Here is a 22,064-nt window from a genome sequence, read left to right as displayed (position 1 = left end):
AGAGACTCTATAGGAGATAAAATAAGAACACTGTTGAGGAAAAATATGGGTTTGCTAAGAATTACAAGGATTTAATTTAGCAATTGATTGAAAAATCAAGACATGCTGAGTGAATATAAGTTGTGTAAAGACAGAAAATAAAATGTTTTTTATTCTAATGGTGATGCTGACATCACGACTCTCTACAGTTTTGCTAGCGGCGCTGCTCTTTGGACCAGAACGAAATATTTCAAAAATTATCGGATGGATTGCCATGAAAGTTGACAGACATTCATCAGGTAACTACCATCATCAGGTAAAATTTCAATTTGCAAAATACTTTGGTTCATGACCAAATGCCTGCAAAATTCCCATCAGCCTCAGCTTTACTTTGTGTTTAGTACTCATTAGCCATTTAAAAACATATACCTGCTAATTATCAGCATGGTAGCGTTGCCGCTGTAAGCTTACTTTAATGCTGACGTCAGCATCACCTCAAAGTCCTGCTGTGTCTAAGTATAGACTCACAGAGCCGCTAGTGTGGCTGTAGACTTTATTAGGATTACACATTTTCCAAAGCAATTACATTCACAAATATGTCTTATAAACTTACCTTTTTCACTTTTTTCAGTATGTTCAGCCATTGACTAAAAAGTGATGAAAAAATGCTTCTGTTATTACCTCCATACAAATCAAACATCCATCAACATGATCAATTTTGATGGATTTGAGACTGGACGTTTCCAGTCTTTATGCTAGTCTAAACTAACAAGCTTCTGGCTCTAGCTTCATATTTAATAAAGCACAAACATTTCCAAAAATCATGGAACTATTCCCCCAAGTAACTCATTGTCAATTTGTGAAATGCACCAGATGTGGGCAGTATATTATTTTACTACAACCAGGCAAAGTAGTTAGTAGAGAAAACACAGTGAGCACTAGACCTGCAGTCTGCAGCGGTTTCAGCCAGCAGCAGCAGGTATTTATTCTGGGGAAGGATCAGGGCGAAGCAGCAATCCCTGCATCCACCAGAGGGTAATTTGGGCAGGTCCAGGATCTCCTTGCCTTCCACAATTGCCTCACAACTGTTCTGCAACAGTACCAGCTGGTCAGGAGGAGATGAGGCGTCATGGCACACAAGGAGGCTGCCCTCAGCTGTTAGGAGCAGAAACCTCTTTTTCCACTGTTTGAAAATAAATCCACCTGTATAACAAAAGCAGGTTGGAAATAACAGGAAATAGTACTTGCTGGAGAAATGAATTCCAAAACACCCAAAAGCTTGTTGACAGTATAAACATGGTGCAGTGATCATGATGGCAGCAGGAGCAGAACACTGGATTAAAGCATGAACACAGTCTGTCATTCTATCATTCCCACAGATTAGAGGCAGTCACATGGTTGGTGGATCGAGGGGCTGTGGGGCTCGACAAATCAGGTGATGTTGACGATAGCATCATCATAACATGCACACACATCTGGATCTACTCATTATGCACAGTAACAAAAACAACAACACATACACACTTTATTACAGCACATAACATAATTACATAACCAAGAGTAGGTGATAAAAGTCAAAACAGAAGAAGATTTAGCTTCTATGTATATTGTTATTGTATTTTAAGCACATCTTCAGAATGTTTTATTATCAGGGTTGAAATAAGAATTTCATAATACACTATATTCATTTTATGAATAAGAATATATTTAATTATAGGAGAAAATCATTCAGATCATCTTCATTGAATATATATCATAACATGTTATAATGTGTAATGTCATTTTGGCTCAAAGCTCTGAAGAGTTTGGGCAAACACTAAGAGGCAAAATACATTTATCATCCTAATGAACAACTATTCACTATCATCACACCACCATGCTGCAGAATCCAATTTAAATTCTACAACGTTTTTGTTCTAATCGGACGAAAATATAAACAAGATCAGAATTTATAAAAGCCTGATGGTGAACAGACCATAGAATCTACTGAGAACTGCAAAACTATCCTACAGGGTGTTATAAGAGAGGTAATCATTTTTGCTGACAAAATGTCACCACAGCGGTAGTGACGATTGCTCAGTGAAGAAGAGGATCAACTCACCGTACATCCTGAGCACCCCATGGTGGATCCCCGAGATGCTCATGTTAACGGCCGATGTGTCCGAGGCTCAGAGAGAAATGTTGGATGGGTGAAAAGCACATGAGGCTCAATGTGAGTTTTAATGCTCAGCCTTAATCCCTGTTCAGATGGGATGTACCACAGGGCCACAGTTCAGCGGCTTGATCGGAAAATGGGTTGTGACGAGATGTTACGGACAAACTGCTGTATAGAGCGCTATATCAGCATCTTTCTTTTAACATTTCTCTTTAATATCAGTTCAGTTTTACAAACGCAGAAATAAAAGTATTTTTGAATCAGTTTCAATAAATCTCTCATGGGTTCATTTCCTCTAATTTAAATCAAAATACAGAAAACAAGTTTACAACTGCAGAGACATCAACTTTAATTCGTAGATCAATCCATCACTGTGAATGATAACAGCAGACAGAACGTCACCATGGCCCCAAAATGCACTGTTTGTTTTTACTTTAAACAGTTCCACAGCAGTCTTGGAAAGACAAGTAGGTCAGACTGAGTCCTTTCCTGTGTAATTTCTGTCTTTTCATCTGTCACATTTATTACTACATAACATGAAGGAAAAATAAATCAAATTGCTGATTTGTTAAAACATGTCAGACAATCTAATTTAAATACCCTTTGATCACAAACTAATTTAGTAGAATATATTCACTGAACAGTAATTTAATCTATACAGTAAATGTTGCAGATTAGGACCCATATTTTAAGGATTTAAAGGATTGACATGACCATGTACCACCACATACATACAGTACACATACAATACGATGCTGATGAGTACAATGTCACAATACAATGACATTTATTCCTTATACAGAATTCATTTGTCATCACAGGCTTTAACTTGTCTTGAAAAACAATAAACAAAATAATTTAAAATAAATCAACAGCTCCAGTATCTCAAGAAAATGAAACAGAGAAATAAATATGAATATTCTAAACTGAAAGTGACAATAATCACAAAGGAAATATATAATTAATTTGAATAAAACTATTGATGACATATAAAGACAGAAAGGCAAAGTGTGAAGCGTACTTTCAAGCAACTATGCTCTTCTGTGATAATTTATGCAGCTTGTGTCGCTGCTTGGGCACTTCATCACATTCTCACATAAACAGTGGTTTTATCTTGTCCTCAGCAGACAACTAATTACAACTCATTTATGGAAATCTTTAATGTCCCTAAATTAGTGATAGAGGAAACATTTTCATGCAAATGGATATATTATTAAATAAATGATTACACTAAACCAAACTAAAACTTGGTGTGAATTCCATCTGCATATAAAAAGGACAACCAAAGTTACCGAAGTTTGAAGTAATGTTCATGCTGTAAATTGTTCATTAAAAAATATTTTGCATTTTTCATGACAAAAGTGAAGTCATGAGTGTTGTCAGGAATGATGAACACAAGGACAGTTCAATAGTTGTACTTTTCCCTGCGTATGTGTGAAGTACTTGTGGGCTAGGAGAGTTGATCCTCGTATTGCTTTCTGAAACAGTCTCCGGCAGGGTAGAAGTCCCAGCAACGCTCCTGGTACATCTTCCACACGTACGACTCCTAAAACAGAAGATGTAGGAACAATAAGTCAAAGAAGGACACAGCAAGAGAGAAAACACTTATAAAAAATATATTATAAAAACAATTATTCAAAACTGACCTGCCCAGTGTGCTCCGTCTCATCTTTGTTGATAAGGTACATTAAGAAGAACCTGAAAAAAGACTCACATGTTAATATTATCTCATTGGTACATGCACACATACACAAACAGTACATGCACACACTGTGTGTAACACAAAGGAGGTGAACTCACATGTAATTGGCCAGGTTGTGTTCATCCAAAGTGTGGGTCTCAAAGCCATGTGGCGTTGTATCAAAGTAGTCACTTCCAATGCCACATATGAAGCATTTTGTCTGCAAAAAAAAACAGTGATGATGATTAAAAGCCACGTTGTGTATACATTTGGAACAAGTGTCAACTGGAAGTGTCATACCTCCATGTCTTCCTTGACCTGCTCTTGTTGGTCTCTGAGTTCTCCAAAGGCATCAATGATCAGACCTACAGTATTTGCACAGTAACATTATCATTAGAAGTGTTTATAAAATCGTTAAAGTGCCAAACATACCTTTGAATACCTTTCCTATAGCAACAGTTTCAAGTAAGTCTCCAAAAGCTCCACACATTGTTCCCCTTTCCTTGTTTTATTCTAACCCAATGACATGACCAGCGTTGTCTTTACCCTGAATAATGGCCAGTAGAATGACAATGACGAAGAAGAAGAAAGTGATATCAAAGACCACTCGATACAGCTCGTATTCATCTCCGGCGGGATCCTCTATCTCATCTCCGATTCCTCCACCAGCACGCACACCCACATACATGTGGAACAGGTAACACTGTGAAGGCAAGTGAAGACACATCAGAGATGAAGATACAACGGTAGCAAAGTGTGCACGTCTTACAACAACAGCGACTTACAGTCATCATGTCGTCGCATTTCATATCCGGTTCGTCCTCGTCCTCGCTCTTGTTGTAAAACTTGCGGAAGAAATTGAAGGCGATTACAGTGTAAAGGTACACCACCACAGCCAACAAGCCCACTGTCATCATGAGCTAGCAGAGACAAGAAGGAAAACAAGAGTTAGTCCATTCAAACTGAAGCAAAAGGAATATCATCAACCTTTTTTTTTTTTTCTGCACTTGCCTGTTTGCCATTGTGTGTGACTGAGGACAGGATAGTGCGCAGAGTCTTGACACCCATAGCAATGTCCAGCAAGTGGCAGGCGTAGAAGAAGTTGTTGTAATGGCCAAGCAGAGACATTATCGTGTACCAACAGAGATATAAGAAGGTCTACGAAGAGATAACAAGGACAGTTATGTCAGTTCTCAGAGGCAAGGTTGTGTTAACATAGTACAGTACTGTATAGTATATTGCGCAATATACATGTCAATATGGGTTTACTTACACCGTCTGTGAAAATAACACCAAATTTCCAGATTTGGTACTTGATGTCAACGGTGGTCGTCCTAAAAAGAAACATTGATTGATATCCATTTAGGCACTGCACTCGTATTTCTACTGTTCTAGATGTAAGGGAATGCCTCGTTTTAATGTCGGACAATAATCTCTGTGCCTTTAATATTCCTCTGGATGAGAGCGCATTGGCTCCTTTGTTATTGGAAGAAGAAAAAAAAAGTACTTTACCATGCAAACACAGAGTTGTCTGGTTCCTCCTGTTTCCTCTCATGTTGTTGACTCACATCCAGGGAGGCTAGATCAACTCCCAGGAGCTCAGCAATTCTTTCTCTGCCATAAATGTCGCCGTACTTATCCAAAACCTGGACACAGGCATCACGTTGCACATTAACAGGATCTACAGAGACCATTTTAAATCAACTGAAATCAAACACAACTCACCTTTCTCTTGACAAATTTATCCCAATAGTTGTTTGGAAAAGAGCTGTGAAAAAGGGGATATTGTTTATCGAGTAAATTAAGAGAGAAAACCTGGTATTTGAAATTATAATTAATGTCTTGTGTGCCCTTAAGAAGCATCTGATAGGAGACAAAATTATTTCTTCTTCTACATACGGTGTATTCAGGACCAGTCGGTCCCACTGGCCCTTAATGTCATCATCCTCAGGCTGCTCAGTGATATAGAGGCCGTCAAACTCCAGTTTTCTTGCAAGTTCTTTCTCCCTTTTAAAGATCACCAGTGGAATCTGACAAAAAATAATTGCAAATCCTGTTGAACTGTATGCAAAGTTTTGGAATCAATATCTAGTGTTAGGCAAGAACATGTTTCATAGTGCAAGACTCTAAGATTTAGATTTTCTAAATCCGTCTTTATTTTTTAATGTGAGGCAAAAGTGTTTTTTACACACTAAGCCGTGACCGTCATACCTTGAGGCAGTTGTAGCCAATGATACAGATGAATGAGATGACTGTGTGTAAGGCAGCAATGAAGGTCAATGTGGGCTGCATGTAGCCAGTGCTCTCCTCTAAATAGAAATAAATTGGGACCTCTTCCTCGTCCTCATCTCCTTCATTCATTCCAGATCCCTCAGCCTCTTCCCCTGAGCCTTCAAACAGCCCAGAGCCTTCGAACAGCCCGCTTCCCTCCGGATCCAGTCCAGATCCTTCCATCTCCTCACCCTCAGGGGGGGAGTCAGACACCTAAACAGAACAGAACATTGTAGAGACAAGACAAGCTTGGTACAGTGGAACGTTCATCGTCTTTCAAACAGTAGTTAAGTACAAAAGAAAGAAGTTCAACTTGTGTATTTGATACAAGCACGTAACACTGAGAGGAATGTAAGTGTGTGTACCTTGTAGAACAGCAAAATGAAGTTCAAGGCAAATGCGAGGAACAACGCCAAAAAACGCAAGTTGTAGAAGTTTCTGGAGAGGTAGTTCTACAAAAGAGAGATGACTATTTTTAGTGAGTTGGCAAAGATAGAGTGACATTGAAATGATGCTAGAAAATGTCTCCCGAAACAAACGTGTCACCATGAATTTAATTCTTTGGGTTTCCAGCTCATTCCAGATTTGAAAACCTCCTTCCCTTTTCGGCTTCTTTTCTTTCTTTTTAGGAGATTTCTTTCGTTCTTCTGGCCTTTCTTCCTCCTTACTCTGGGCTTCTTTCTCTGCTTTCTCTCCATTCTCAACACTGACATACAAACACAGTGAGCTTATTGTTTCATGTATTTCATCAACATTAAAATCAAATCATGATGCACTAAGACACTGCTGCAGATGTGCAACACTATACATATGTCTGTCTGCTTATGTCTTTCTTCTCCACATCCCCTACAGAAAGGTCCAACTATGTTGTATAATACTACAAGTGTATAGTCCATTATACACTCATAGTAATGTTGATAGTGCCGCATTTTGCGAGTAAGCAGAAGAAATTGCTGAATACCACATCAAAAATTATTTTGAGTAAATTATTCAAATCTACAGTATATAGTCTTTGCTAAAAAGTCTAGCCTGTTATCTAGATCCATGACAGAGTTTATGTTGAGAGCACACTCAAGACTCTTACTCAGCCTTTTCAGGTGCTGGGGGAGGTTCCTCTACAAGAACAGGTTCAGGCGGTTTCTGGCTAGCGTCAGTCTCTTCTGGTCGCTGTAACAAAACAAAAGCAATTCCCAATGCTTTAGCCTTCCCTTTATTTAAAATGTTCTTTCTTTCAGGTTAACAAATATACGGTACAAGGTCTTAATTTTAGCATAAATTTAAAACTTGATTGCTAACCACTAAGGAACGGCATCGGCAGCCATCGAGCAATTTGCTAATATTTACATATTTTTATTACCCGAAGGCGCATAAAACTCACCATTTTTCTCCTTGTTATAGGAGTTCCTTCAGGTGTCGGAGGTTCAACAGGTGATTCGACACCCATGTCTCCAAGTCCACCTGGAACATCAACACCTGGTATCCTCCCACCCTCTTTTTCCTGGGTGTCCTCCTCTTCCTCCTCCCCACTCCCAGTCTCCCCACTGTCCGTCACACCTCCAGTGTCTTGTTCTACCCCTGTCCTTGGCTCCCCTGGTCCGTCTCCGTGCACATCATCCTGTGTGGGATCCGGCATGCTTGCTAGAATCTCAGTGACGGTGATATTCTTAGCTCCCTCCACTAAGCCTCCTCCAAACAGTGTTTGCCAGATGATCATAAAGAAGCCTTTGCACACATTGTAAATGAAGTGTAGTATACTCATTAGTATGGTCCAGAAAAAGGTGGACAAAGCCACCACAATCTCCTTGAAGGTCATCTTTCTCACTCTGCGATATTGTCTGCGGAGGTTACGGAAGGTGAAAATGCTAAAGAAGCATAGCACGCTGTTTATGAAATCTGCAAAGGCAGAGCTTGATTCGTGCTGCCCTTCCTCTCCGTTATTGTCTTCATCGCCTCCTCCATTTGCTGCCCCTCCTGGTCCTCCCTCACCTCCAACTTCATCTCCTTCATCATCTGCTTCCCCCTTTCCCTCTTCCTCCTGCTCTGAAATTTGCGAGGCTATATTCATCTCAAAGATGGTGTCCTCACAGAAGTTCACAAACATTTCCATCTTCTCTGATTCACCACCCTCATTGACAACGTTAAAGATAAACTGTTGTTTGGACTCTCTGACTTGGGGCATCTCCCACTGTTTGCGGTTTACTTCAGTGATTTCAAAGTAGATGCGCTCAATCTTTCTGCTGGCGCCCATTATCTCAATACGGCCCAAGAAGGGGCGGAAGTAGTTCAGCACACTATCTGCTTGTTCTAGGAAGTTCTTTAGCCTGATGTCATGGGGGACGTGCTCAGACAGGTTGGTGAGCAGCACTGCGATGTTGAATCCGATGTCCTTGGCGGGTTCCTGAAAGCGATTGGCGAACTCCTCATAGTGGATCATGTCATTCTCATCTGCTTCTGAGCAGGACAACAGAAACTGGATCTCAGACGGGGAGTACTGCTTCTGACTGTCCATGGCCTTGTGGAAGTCCTTCTTGGAGATCAGCCCTCGTGGATCTGTGACGTAATCACGGAAAGCATCCGAAGCCACAATGTCTTTCAGTTTGAGGAACATGTCAAAGAACTTGAGGATCATCTCCACGTTGCTGGAAGACTCTACCAGCATGTCTACCATCTGGCGCGCAATTGTACCGTTTACCACGTTTCCTGAATAATACAGAGTAGAATTAAAACAGAGATTTGAAAAGAACAAAACAGGAAAAGATGAAAACTGATTAAAAAAAACCTCTTTTACCCTCTAACAGTGAGAGCAACATCACAACCATGTCTTTCTGTAGGTCAAGAAGCTCCTTCAGCAGACCAATCTGACTGGAGTCCTGTGACCATGAAAAGATGCACAAGATATTACAGTAATGGCAACCAATTTTTTTATCATTTCAAAACATGAGGGGTTTGCATAGATTTATAGAGATGCAATAACATTTAATAACACAAATCAAGTTTCAAATGTTATCACACACAATTATTTTAACATATTAACACAGTAACAAAGATGGGGCTGCAAAAATAAGTTAAATAATCAAACCTTCATGCCGAGAGAGAATTTCTAAAAATGGTTCAGGAAAATGTACATCTAATTTCTGGTTCCAATGTCATCATCATATTTTTATTTCTATAAATTAGTTTTCTATTTTTGTCTATGAAATAGAAACAAAAGTTAAATGTCAATTATTTCTATGTGAATTGTGACCAACTGTTCATGACCGCGAGCATTAGATCATGTAACACAGAACAAATATATCACTGCATCCATAAAGGTTACATCTGAGAACCTGTTGTCTGAAAAAGCCAACAGGTTTTCATTGTAAACAAACACTACTGATACCTGCTAATAATAAAGAACAGAATACTTTGTGACGCCGCTTGGCCCCATCATATTCTCTTCAGATGGTTTGTGTTTGGACATTCATAGCCTCATCCTTAAGATGCCATGGATCGCTATGAACCATAACAGAATTTCACTTGAATTTCCATTAGTTGCTTGCTCAAATGTATTCATATATATTATGTATATATACTATACAAATATATACTAATGTTATGTTAATGCTTAAATAGTGTTATAACCAAAGCCACCAGAATCCACAGAGCAACACAACACAAATAAAAAGCATATTCCTTCAGGTTAATTATTAGTGAATGAAAATTGCAACAGAAACCTAACGAGTGTTAAATGTGTGCACAAAAAGTGGATGTCACATTAAAATGTATATTCCAACACCAAATAATCTCATATTAAAGTGTGTACTCCAACAGTGGAGGTTAAAAGTCAATCCTTCTCTTAGAAAGTTTTGTAGTCACCTGCTTTTTTGTTATAAATTAAGTGATCCAGCAAAAACAATGTTTGTTAGTCACAATATTGTTGTGTTTTAAAGTTCCTGGTGCTGTGCATAATACCGGTAATTGCTTAACAAATAAAAATACTTTGTAGTAAGGAGAATATTGTCTTGTCTGGAAATTGATGTTCAGTATGCTATCAACTGTTGCCTGACAGTATGGATAAGCAGGTGCTCAAGATTTTACTCAAGTGCTTAGAAAAAGACACACTGATCTGATAATAATGTACTTTGCAATCTTGTGATCATACCTTCATCCAAGTATTCTCTCAGGATCTGTTTGTGTATGTTTATTGAATAGTTATTTCTTAAGTCTTGATATAACAATTGCACTGGAATGTTACAGTAATTTAGTGCGCTTTGGGATTTCATATGTATGTTTAGCTGCTTTTTAAAAATGCTGAACTTCTATTTTGTACTCCTTTAAAAACCATCAAAAATAAATGTCAACATCAGGATGAATTCTGACTAAAATGTTAATAAGTAATTGGTGGTAAAATAGAAAGAAATTAAATACATTTTCAGTTTCAGGGTGAGAAATAATTTCCAAAATGCATTTAAAAAGGTAATATATGTGGTTTAATGATCTGTGTGGTCTAAGAGTCTAAGATTACCTTTGAGTTAAGTTTTCGGTTATTGCATTAGGTTTGTACTTAAGAGAACAGTGTGTAGGCTTTTGGAGGATTTATTGGCAGAACTGGAATATAATATTCATAACTGTGTTTTCATTTGTGTATAATCACATGAAACTAAGAATCATTGTGTTGTCATTAGCTTAGAATGAGCCATTAATGTCTAAATAGGGAGCGGGTCGTCTTCATGGAGCCCGCAGTGTTTCTACATCAGCCAAGAATGGACAAACCAAAAGCTGACTAGGATCTATCCACATGTTTAAGTTACCTGAAGATCAGTGTACATTTTTTTACACATTTAGAAAGAGAGGGCTGAGCGAAGGGATATTCAGTTGGTTGCAATCTGCAACCTCAGCGCTAGATGCCACTAAATCCTACTCGCTGGTCTTTTAATGCAAAAAGCATCGCGAAAGTTCCTTTTCATCTTCATCTTAATGACTTTACAAAAATGATATGATGTTTCTTTAGATTGCTCACGAATATTAGTAATTTTTTTTGTGTATTAAAACAAATTAATCAAAAAAGCTGTGTGTCTTTTTTGTCTTTAACAACTGGATACGTTGCTTTTCATGTGAAACATTAAATGCTTTGTTTTAATTTCCACTATATACAAGCTCCCGATTAAGACATTTCAAATTAAGTATTCTTATTTCATCTTTAAAAGCAGGTGGGTATAAAACAACCTGATAAAGGAAACCAACATTGAATAAATTGCAAACTAGTAAACACAATATCACATCAATAGATAAATAAAATGGATACATACTTTACCCTGCATTGACCATGTGGAAGACAGTTTAAATGGTAGATAAATTATTCAGTACAATTAATCACATGACATTTGCAAATGCTCTTGTGTATGACAAATGTTTTCTTTTGTTTAACAGTAAAACAATGTTTGGGCTCGTACAGATAATACACTATAATACAATAATAACATCACAACTTTGACATACTGTACTGTGATTAGTTTACTCTTTTGAAAATTAAACATTTCAAATATCCCCTGTTCACTGGTTTACCACAGTATTTCAAATACGATGACTATAAGACAGAACAGCTGATACTTCAGGTCAAGGAGGACTGCACAGGGGAAAGTAATATTGTGTTAGTCATCATGTGTCTGAGGAGTATTCTGAGCTGGGAACTTATGGATGAAATATGGCTTGAATGTACGATTAAAGGGTTATGCATGCAAAACATTGTGCTAATAGTAACGATGTGCTATTAGACTCAGTCATCCACAGAGGATGACTGCACTCCATAGAGTGGAAAAGTCATGTGATTTCCCTCAAAGCATTTTGACCTTTCTTTTGCAGCAACAAAGGTGCATCATTTACGCTGAAAAGTGATTCCACGCTTCCGGTCAGGTTTGTTTGTTAAATAGTTAAATGGCCTTTAAGTGCATTATATATTATTTTATATTTTGATAATGAATACATTTTTATATTTTTTTATATTATACGGTATAGAACAGTTTGGGAAAAGTTTGATAATGTGTATTACATTAAATGCATATTAAAGGCCTTTTTTCACAAAAGACATTTTGACTTGTCATAGACGAAAAAGCACAGGTGTCACAAACAACGTTAACAATGTGTCCCAGTCAAGCCATGACAGTATGACATGTAGAACACCAGGACCCTGAAACCAAAGCGTTCATCATTCATTTGATCATTCACAACTGTGATTTTCCTGCTGTGACGTGTAAAACTGTCTTTTGTGAAAAAGGTGTCCTTTCAGAATTAATATGAATGTGAAGAACCACTTTAAAAACCAGCTCATACTGGAAATACAATTAAATGGTTGAAATACTTCAAGAATCAAGAAATCCACAGTGACTTTGTTATCTAAATGTAACATTCAGGCTTATTCTAAGAAGTGTAAACTGGCCACCTACGTTTACAAGCATGTTTCCTATAAGGCCTGAGACAACACGGTATGGTTTATACTGTTATACGAATATGTCAACAGAAAGACAGTCTTGAAGGCTTAGCAATGAATGGGTGATTTTGTGAACTTCCACTAACATGAGTGCTGTACGTTTACCCTCACTTTTGAGATTCATGATAACTAAAGAGATAAAAAATCAAACAGAAATTGACTGCAAAAAACATTTGGCTCTAAAGAGCATTATGCTTTCATCGTTACCATCGATTTCTGTCATAGTCACTAAAAATAAAATGTTATGATTTGAAAGTTGCATGACAGATTTACTCCGTCAATATTGATCATACAGCTCCAGCTAGGTCCAAAACATGAAGTTGCAGTAAGGCAACACAAGTTATTTGAACGGCATGTGCGTACCTGTGCCAGCTTCATCATCATATGGGCAAAGACATGAAGGAACCCGACAATGGCATCCCACAGCCTGCTATGGGTCAGGGACTGCTGGTTGCCAGTGCATGGACCCTGAACAGAGAAACTGTGTGTTACACACACAATAAACAACCAGCGAGTGTAAATTCCTGACTTGTTCAAATGTTACCTGAATATATTCAGTTAGGCTGTTGAAAATCTGTTTTGCCACTATCATAGCTTTGGAGAAATTCTTTTTGCCTGGTTCATCAATGATGTCCTTGCCGGAGTAATACCAGTAGAAATCACTGATAGACTCCTTGATTGAAAAAAAGAGAGAGGTAAGTATTTCTATTTGATGAAAATACTTTTAAACAAAAGTGGTTTATCTGGATAAAAGGTCTATCCCCTTTTGGATCAATTTAAAATGTCTGCCCCGATCTTTGGACCTTACTGATTATTTTCGCTACCAAATCAAAAGCCTTTTGGGAACTACAAAAAGACTTAAAATTCATGATTGAACACAAAGTATGACTATTCAATAGCACTTACCATTACACATGTAGTTTTAGTGAGAATGTAATCTTATTTTTAATCTTTATTAACTGCACCATCTTTAGGCTATAATGAAAAGTTGCACCTGGAGTCTGAGGAGGTAATCTACGGTGCAGATGATGATGTTGATGGTAGTTGTGCTGCCTGTCTGTGTCCGCAGGTAGTTCTGGAAATCTGCAGCGAAGTAGAGATCATTTTGAAAAGTAGTATTGCTCAACAATGTTTGCCTTAATGAAAATGACAACTTTGAAAACACGAGTCATTCTCACCATTATTGTGACCCTCACAAAGCAGCTGCAGGAAACGGAAGAGGTCACAGGTGAACTCGTCGTCTGACATCACTTTCTCATCTTAAACAAATGAAATGAACAGAAAAGTTAAATCACATCCTAAAATCAGGTTGAGATCAGATAACATACAATGATTATTACTGTAGATTACTAAAACAGTGTTATACATCATATAATCAGTGTGAGGAAAGTAAATATAATTAATTACTCAACTTACCATCATCTCCAAAAGACACTGTAATAACCACCTCTGACCGAGTTTTGCTTTTTTTATATATAATAAATTAAAGAATGAGTCACACTAAATTGTATAAAATAATATTAATAGAAGAGATGCATGTGGTCTGACAATGGTCTCACATACAATCAAATGCCAAACATCACACAGGGGGCATCAGCGTCACATGCATACAGTTAACGTATAAACACATTTACAAAAATGAACAGACACAAATGTGACATACAGTTACGTTAACAACATGTATAAACTAGAGAATGATGCCTTGTTGTACAGATAGACAGACAACATTAAAGTACTAAGGGGTGAACTGGTGCATCTGAGGTTTTACTGGTGGGCTGATTAATTGACCTGTATTTTTATTATGCATAAAGAATGTATAAATTGAGTAGAAAAGGGAAAACCAGGATTGAGACGAGGGAACCAGAAGTGTAAAAATAGATGCTAACTTATTTCCGGGTTTAGAAATTATTCCTCCAGCACTCTATTTCTAACAATTTATGTTTATGATGGTTTCACCTACAGTTTTTGTAATTTTCGTGAGGAAAAAAAAAGACCAGATTCCATTCATTGCCTTTTATAATGAACAATGAATGTGAGGAGTGGCACGAGCTATGAACAGGAAAGATGGAGAGAGGTATCGAATCCTCTCTTGGTGGAATTTCAGCATTATAAATCGAAGTGATGTAGCAAGAGGGACAGAGGAGGGAAAGAAGAATAAGAGAAAGAGAGAGGAGAGGAACAGAAACATGATTTACCCCCGATCTAGGTTCAACTCTGAGGATCATGAAAGGAGGGACAAGGGAGAGGTGGCAGTGATCGTGGGGAAGGGAGAGAGGATCAGTGTGTTGACAACAGTAGAGGACTAAGAGGGGAGGAGGGGGAGATTAACAACATTCCACGGCAAATTCATTCACATTCAAATGAACCTCCAGAATTAGATGACAACAAGCTGGGAAAACAGTGGGTGAGGCCCAATCAACAAGTCAAACTAGTATACAAACTAAAAACTTAAATTAAAAATCCTTAAATCTCATCCTTCAACAGTTAAACAAGTGTTAATATTTCATGTTAGGAAAGTTATCACTCAATCAAATCAAAATGAGTAGAGTAAATATCAGAAATGGAAAACATTTAGAGGAAGATTAATTAATAGATGCTCAGACTGTTTATTTATTAATTAACGTTGTATCTGGATTGGTTAATTTATTTGTTTATGTTAATGATGATGAAGCAAATACCTCATTGACAGGAACTATCAAAAACATCACTTGACCAGCCATTTCTTGATTTGGGTTTTTTCATTTTGACTTTAATGTAAAATCTGATACTTGATAGAGTTGTTTGCTCCATAATTATCCCTCCAAAATGTATATCATGTTGCTCAAAAATATGAAATCTCCTTGGTTTTTTGCATGGATTTTCTACATAATGCACAGAAGGAACCTATTTGTGATTTTTTAAAACAAAAACAGTATTCATATCAAGTAAAGCGACCCAGATCTCTTGCACACGTAGAAAACGTTTTTCAACCATAAGCGCGATTTCAATTTTGTTTATCGTAAAACAATCTGATAAAGGGTTGTACTGTGATGTTAAATGTAGTCCGTGTAGCTTTAGCAGCTGTTGTTCACAAGAGTGCGGCTGTCTTGTGCTGCAGCTTTAAAGTTGTGGTACAATGAATAATGGTATCACTTTGGTCTGTTTCTACAAATCATTTCTATAGACGTTGTTTACTTTGGTGTTGTGGGCTACATTATATAAATTTGACTCCATTCAGACGAAATGTGTGCCATCTTCCCTTGGGTCCCATCATGTCCTGGTGAATATGTACTTTAATGTGAAATGAGATGGGTAAACCAAGTGTACTTAACAATGTAATCTGTGCCTTAAAATGATGCAGGTTGTCTATTAAATGGTGATATCAAACACTAGCCGTGGGTTGATCTCTTGTCTGCTGCAGTTTAGGCCCTAGTAGGTGTGAAAAAGTGATGCAGATGAAAAGAGTATGGAGACTTACTACTGCCCTCCTCTGAAACCATGCCCAGCCCCTCTGCCTTGTTCTGCCTCTCAAACGCATTTAGATCCAAGACACTGTAGAGATCATGAACTCATTATTAGACACTCCCCACTCTTCAAATGAATTCACTTCAAATTAAAATATCGTTGATGTTAAAATCAATACAAAGTGGAGAATTGTAATAAACAATTGAAAACTGACCTGCATGTCTGCATCAGTGCCTGGACACTCAAAAAGAAGCCTACATCCTTCTTATCCCTCAGGTACTCCAGCATTTTCTGACAGAAGAAGAAGGGGGTAATCCATATAAGTGCTTCTTTAAAGGTAACTTCAAATTTAACAAGACAAAATGTTTTATTAAGAACACATACCCGTTGAACCTCACTGTTTCCACCGTTAAGGATAGAGATGCCCAGCTTGAGGGTTGTAGTCACCATTGGTCCAGTCTCACCTACATGAAAAAAGACAAATTCATAAACTTGGCAAGAGCAAACTGAATCACTGTGCAGGCACGTTTGCAGGCAAAAAGTGTGGACCCGCAGATGTGGAGCAAGGCTACCTTTGCAGGCACTGATCATTTGCAGGACCATCTCTGCAGCTCCACGATTGTGAAGTCTGGACTGCTGGTACAAGAGCCTTTGTTTCTCCGTTTCTTTTTCCTGTGGGGGGACACAAACATTATGAGCATTTGGTGCTGTCATATTTCACCAACAGAATTTAAATAGATAGAGTGGACTGTTTCAAGTCAGATATTTGATGAAATATTCAGCGCCAATCTTAAATACAGCAGGATTGGGTTGCACCAGCTATTCATACATCTATTACTAACTTTAATTGTGAAGTCCTTCCTACATTCTTAGTAACCGCTAGTTTCAAACTAGGGATTTACTAAACTAGGTTGCACAATTACAACTTGTCTTAGCTAATAGAGACTTAAGTAATGTGTAAATTAGTTGCTAGAAAACATCTAAAGTGCTTATCAATAAAGAGTAATGAACTATGTAAACAGGAAGTCAGTGTAGCATCACAAGCTAGCATCATTTAATGAAAAGATAACGTTTGTTTTGTCAGTTGGTTTAGTTAGCTATTTACATCCGGCAGCTACTGGTAATTATTTATACTTTAAATATATTTCAAATAACAAATACTGACACAAGAACCTTAATTTGAGTGATTAGAGCCGTAGGTCCTCGCACGGACTTCCTACGGTAGCACTTCAGATGTCCGGTGTCCATGTAGAGCAGTATCTAATGGCATCCGATCTAATGTGTTGAACCCAGCAAAATTTAAACTTCTTCGATAAATCCTTTGTTGTGAATCTAATCGATTTATGCCCAGCGTGCAATTGTTGGGGAAAGCACCGAAACTAGAGTTGTTTTGTTCCTTTTTCAGAAAAAGTTTTGATACTCCACTTAAACTTTTATGTAAGAACTATGCTATGTTTGAACTCACTGTTGCAACCGGCTCCAGGTGTTAAAATGTAACAAAAAAAAAAAAGAAGTTGTCCATGCTATCTATTCATATTCTTAATTTCAATACACATTCACCCTCCTTTCGCTCGAGTCCCTAACTTTTCAATGTATTACAGTCCAATCAACTTACCTTTGTTTCTCAAGTGGTCCATATCTGTAGCATTACACATCTATACATAAAATGATCTTTAAAGAGACATTATCTACAAATTGGTAAGTTTTGTGATTAACAAAATCGATGTTATATCATGCTCTTTCCCTTATATCACTTACAGTTAATGTTCTTCTCTCTTCCATAGTAACATTGTCTTTTCACAAGCATTTGCATTATGGGTTGTTACTGTACATTGAAAGTACCTGGCTGACACTTGCACACATTCAGTCACCCAAATGTATTAGTCATGGAGTTGTTACTCTACTTGTTTCACGTTTGCTGGCTAGAGCAAGCGTTAGACTACAGGAAACAGCCCCATCAGCTTAGCATTTTAGCCATATAGTTTACCAATGTGTCTTTATTGCAGCAGCCCTGCAAATAAGACACTTATTACATTACAAGGGCTGGAATCCTTCTGTATCGGAGATATTTCTTTGGCATTTCATAGCAGCGTAACTTTGCTTTACGAAATGGTTTTAAAAAATGTATATAAAAATAATAACAATTTTAAAAAACATTACTCTGGCTCTAAATGGCCTTTAATCTCTATTTGTGCAAATGCACAATTCTTGATTTATAGATTGGTGCCAACTGAGAATGAAATGCCATTTTAGAAAGAATGGCTTTCATTTAAATATCTCTGAATTCACAGGACAAATTGACATTCCTCTGTTAAGCCACATCACAAATTAACTTGTAACATCCCACATTCTGATCCTAAAACACCCCCCCCCCCCCCCCCCCCCCCCCCCCCACCCCTCCCTTCCCACTTCCAACCCCCCTCCCACCCACCCACGTATGCCTGTTCATGCTCTACCCACTATGTGTGGTGCAGTTGGACCTCGAACTGCAGTCCCTGACTCTCTAATTAAACCTGATTATGAACTATGCACTATATGATGTATGTGACTTTTAAAACTATGAGTATGTGTATGAAAATATAGCTTTTAATGTTGCATGTTCTACACTGGCTTTCACTGTAGTCTGTCAGTACGCTATGTGAGTGGGGGAAGGGAACATTGATCAGTCGCATTCAGTTAATGAAGACTGCTGTTGTGAAAGTGAGGGGGATTACATGGAGCGATGGGGAAAGAGAGAGAGAGAAAGAAAAATGGGACAGCTATATAAACTGGGAGGAATGACATCACTGGTCAATGAGTTTGGGTTAAATCACATTCACAATCATTTCCATTTGAATGGCCTTCAATAACACATCTAATATCATCTCCAGCCTTTTCTTTTGGCATGTCTAACTCCCCAGTTTGATATAATTTTTGCATTTATAAATATTTTTTAATAGTTTAAAGCGACAATAAGTGTTGAAAAAGCACAAATTGTTTATGGTCAGGCAAACAACATTTTTTTTAATAGTTGAGCTCCAGTTACTTTAAACAGTGAAGTCAGCACCGGGTGTGTCAATGAGTACAGTGTGTGAGACTCCTGAATTTGTCACAAGGAATATAGTAGCAGCTGGACTTTCCCTTCAAAGTAAACCATGAAGTACAAAGAGCCTGTCCACTCTAATTATATGAGCTGTGCGTACAAATAGAGTTATGGTGTGATAGGAAAATCTTTGAGCATTGTTTGATTTTCATAACTTTATCATAAATGGTGTATATTGTCCATCAAGCTGAGTTAAAAATTTTAAAAATGAAAAATTTTGAAGTGAATTTGTATTAGTCTGATGATTATTATTTTGATTATCTTTATTAATTAATATTGTTGATGTTAAATTACATTCATTTAATCTAATTAGACCCAATCCAGATTCGGATTAATAGTCCTAAAACAATAAGTGATACATTAAAATAATTGCAGTGCTACAACAACACTGAAGTTAGAGCACAATGACATTCTGTCCCAAACTGTAGCAGGATTTGAAAAGATTAGGGCACATATAGTAAAAAAAAGAACCCATCTGGATTGGAGCTTAGAGTTTCTAAATCATGCAACTCACAATGAATGAAGCAACATACCAACAGAAGAGACAGATCACAGACAGAACAGACAGAACAGACGGAGGGAATGAGACAAAAACAAAGAAAGAGAGAGAGAGAGAGATGTGGTCGTGAAGTAATGTTCTGATAATGACGTCACTCAGTGCGTTGAGAGCTACCGCTCCACTGTGTTCCTGGTCCCTAGCCCCTGGTCGCCCATTACCAGTTCTGACTGTCGCACCTCAAAGGACATCTCATCCTCAGCATTTTCCACCATTTCCTCTCCCCCTTCTTCTTCCTCACCAATATGGCAACTCTAAATTAAGGAAAAAGTGAAAAAGAAAAAAATACGAGTTTCAAAGTATATAATGCACAAACTTTAAAGCATGGTCAAAACCCTTTGTGATTACTCACCTTTGCCATAATTTCTGCATATGCCATATAAAGATGATCGGTATCAAGTTTACTGAAATTGAGATGGGAGAATAAAGGAGTTGATATAGCTGATAAACGAGGAGTAACATGCCACACATTACAGCAGCGAGGACCTATCGAACCTCTTTTCTGTCAGAGCGGTACGACTGAAATGCAGAATAAGCTGATGGAGGGGATCTGGCTTTGTTTCTCGTTCATGCTCCTCTTCATCTCCTTCCTCTTGCTCCATTGCTTTCTGGGATGTACAAGGAGAGGAAGGTGAGTAATGGCATCGAAAAAAATAAACATTCAAGATGAAACAGATGTGAGATGACACTCACGGATAAGTCGTCTATCATCCTGTCTTCAAATGAGTAACCCTCAGAGTGAAGCCAATTGCGTTTGTATCCCTCAAGGAACATGTTTGAAGCTCTATGCCTATACAACGCAAAAAAACAAACAACAACTTGAATACCTGGAATATTTATCGTAACACCCGATACTGTACGTGTCAGTTCTGACCTTGGTGTGCCTTCCTCACCTTGGAATATTGTATAGTGGTGTCATCCTAAAGCAAGCGACCACAGCCCTGCGTCTCTGCTTGGACAACAGTTTGTGCCACACCATCTTCTTGGATTTAAACGGGTGCTCCGTCTGTACATGTGAAGGTATACATTGGCAAAGCGGCGGAAATAATTCCTATGGTAACTCTTTATGTACAGCAGGAAAAGCCTGAGGTTGTAGTTGTCAAAGACTGAATCCCCCCAAAAATAGTATAATATTCTGAGTACAGATGTACAAAGACATTTTTTGAAACCTGTAATTAAAAAACACTTGAAGTTAGGCTTTGGTGATGGTCACCTCTTATTTTCTGTTATTATTTGCTGTCTTGTAAAAAAGTAGATTGATTCATATTGCGATAATTACATTATTGATACATATTGTGCTTCTACCAAACCCAAAAATATTGAGCAATTTGTTGATAATTTCTCACATACACACAACAGTAAAATGTTCACATTTGATTCAAATAATATGTACACAACTAGTCAAGCTGTCATTCTCACACTCATATGTACTGGAGAGACAGTAAGCGTCTGCAACAGTTAGCACAGGTCAATTTGGCAACTCACGACTTCAAGGTGGTAGAGGACAGCAGAAACCTCCTGCACTCTCTTGACAACTTTCATTGGAGCGTCAGCATCTTCGGCCTTCCCTGCCATCTCCTTATACAGGGCCATCTGCCAGCGCATGGATGGGTTGTCCACCTTCCCACAACACAGGGATACAGAGCTTTCTGATATGCATTGTGACTGATTCTTATCACAAATCCGATTCCTTGGAAGTAAATACATCACGGTTGGACTAACAGTCCACGAGTTTATACCTTGCCCTGAAGATGAAGGTTGTTCTGCAGGAACTCTCTTACTTCTTCATCAGTGTCTCTCTGTGAAGTAAAACATTTGATCAACCATTATCCCCCTAAAACGGTTTGGGAGGTAAAACTATTACGGAATGGTTATTTAACTAAAGTAAATAACATGATACAAATCAGACAAGATTATGTTTCAGAGAATCAAGTTAGGTAACACTTTCTATAAAGCTCATGTCTATAATGCATTATAAACATTCTTGAAATGCGTTATAATCAGCTTATAGCACTGTAAAAATCATAGTTATATGGACTCCTAAATAATTATAATGGTTTATGAAACTAATCATAACATATTATAAAGCATTTTAAAATTACTGATAAGGTCAAGTATCATAATACTTCATAATTTCTGGTCACTCACTGACATTTTTTTGCAAGAATCGTAATGTATTATAAGTTCCATTGTTGTAATCCATTAATATCTTTTTATAACGCATTTCGATCACTGTTATGTGATTATAAATTACTCTGAGTTGTCATTTTTTGCTTTAACTAAAGTAAAAATGAATTTAAGAAAGTTTTCTGTTGTTGCATAGATTTGATATTTTTTTCCTTTTACTTGAAGCAAACAATGACCACTTAGAGTTATTTTGAATCACATTATAATACATTATAACAGTGATTATAATGCAAACTAAAAAAT

At 37.6% G+C, this 22,064-nt stretch overlaps 1 protein-coding gene across 1 annotated transcript in view; it reads right to left on the bottom strand.

The window, feature by feature from the left end:
* Window positions 1-3,584: 3,584 nt before the first annotated feature.
* Window positions 3,585-22,064, bottom strand: part of LOC142959946 (ryanodine receptor 1-like) — a 46,142-nt gene continuing 27,662 nt past the window's right edge. Inside the window, exons 76-107 of the mRNA XM_076101467.1 lie at window positions 21,374-21,433; window positions 21,120-21,254; window positions 20,528-20,640; window positions 20,328-20,424; window positions 20,130-20,242; window positions 19,987-20,038; window positions 19,814-19,888; window positions 16,569-16,668; window positions 16,381-16,460; window positions 16,211-16,287; window positions 16,010-16,083; window positions 13,731-13,811; window positions 13,547-13,635; window positions 13,097-13,225; window positions 12,916-13,020; window positions 8,875-8,956; window positions 7,465-8,786; window positions 7,171-7,253; window positions 6,633-6,792; window positions 6,452-6,538; window positions 6,027-6,299; window positions 5,715-5,845; window positions 5,541-5,583; window positions 5,328-5,461; window positions 5,089-5,149; window positions 4,827-4,973; window positions 4,601-4,735; window positions 4,362-4,518; window positions 4,116-4,180; window positions 3,935-4,035; window positions 3,781-3,832; window positions 3,585-3,680 (exon numbers count right to left, since the gene is read on the bottom strand). Coding sequence (XP_075957582.1) covers window positions 3,585-3,680; window positions 3,781-3,832; window positions 3,935-4,035; window positions 4,116-4,180; window positions 4,362-4,518; window positions 4,601-4,735; window positions 4,827-4,973; window positions 5,089-5,149; window positions 5,328-5,461; window positions 5,541-5,583; window positions 5,715-5,845; window positions 6,027-6,299; window positions 6,452-6,538; window positions 6,633-6,792; window positions 7,171-7,253; window positions 7,465-8,786; window positions 8,875-8,956; window positions 12,916-13,020; window positions 13,097-13,225; window positions 13,547-13,635; window positions 13,731-13,811; window positions 16,010-16,083; window positions 16,211-16,287; window positions 16,381-16,460; window positions 16,569-16,668; window positions 19,814-19,888; window positions 19,987-20,038; window positions 20,130-20,242; window positions 20,328-20,424; window positions 20,528-20,640; window positions 21,120-21,254; window positions 21,374-21,433 — 4,509 coding nt within the window. The remainder of the gene's footprint in view (window positions 3,681-3,780; window positions 3,833-3,934; window positions 4,036-4,115; window positions 4,181-4,361; window positions 4,519-4,600; window positions 4,736-4,826; window positions 4,974-5,088; window positions 5,150-5,327; window positions 5,462-5,540; window positions 5,584-5,714; window positions 5,846-6,026; window positions 6,300-6,451; window positions 6,539-6,632; window positions 6,793-7,170; window positions 7,254-7,464; window positions 8,787-8,874; window positions 8,957-12,915; window positions 13,021-13,096; window positions 13,226-13,546; window positions 13,636-13,730; window positions 13,812-16,009; window positions 16,084-16,210; window positions 16,288-16,380; window positions 16,461-16,568; window positions 16,669-19,813; window positions 19,889-19,986; window positions 20,039-20,129; window positions 20,243-20,327; window positions 20,425-20,527; window positions 20,641-21,119; window positions 21,255-21,373; window positions 21,434-22,064) is intronic.

The sequence above is a fragment of the Anarhichas minor genome, unplaced genomic scaffold, assembly GCF_050575085.1.
Source record: "Anarhichas minor isolate MPS153535 unplaced genomic scaffold, ASM5057508v1 ptg000027l, whole genome shotgun sequence".
Lineage (NCBI taxonomy): Eukaryota > Metazoa > Chordata > Actinopteri > Perciformes > Anarhichadidae > Anarhichas > Anarhichas minor.
Note: the sequence above shows the minus strand (reverse complement) of the source record. Positions and strands in the feature narration are given on the sequence as shown.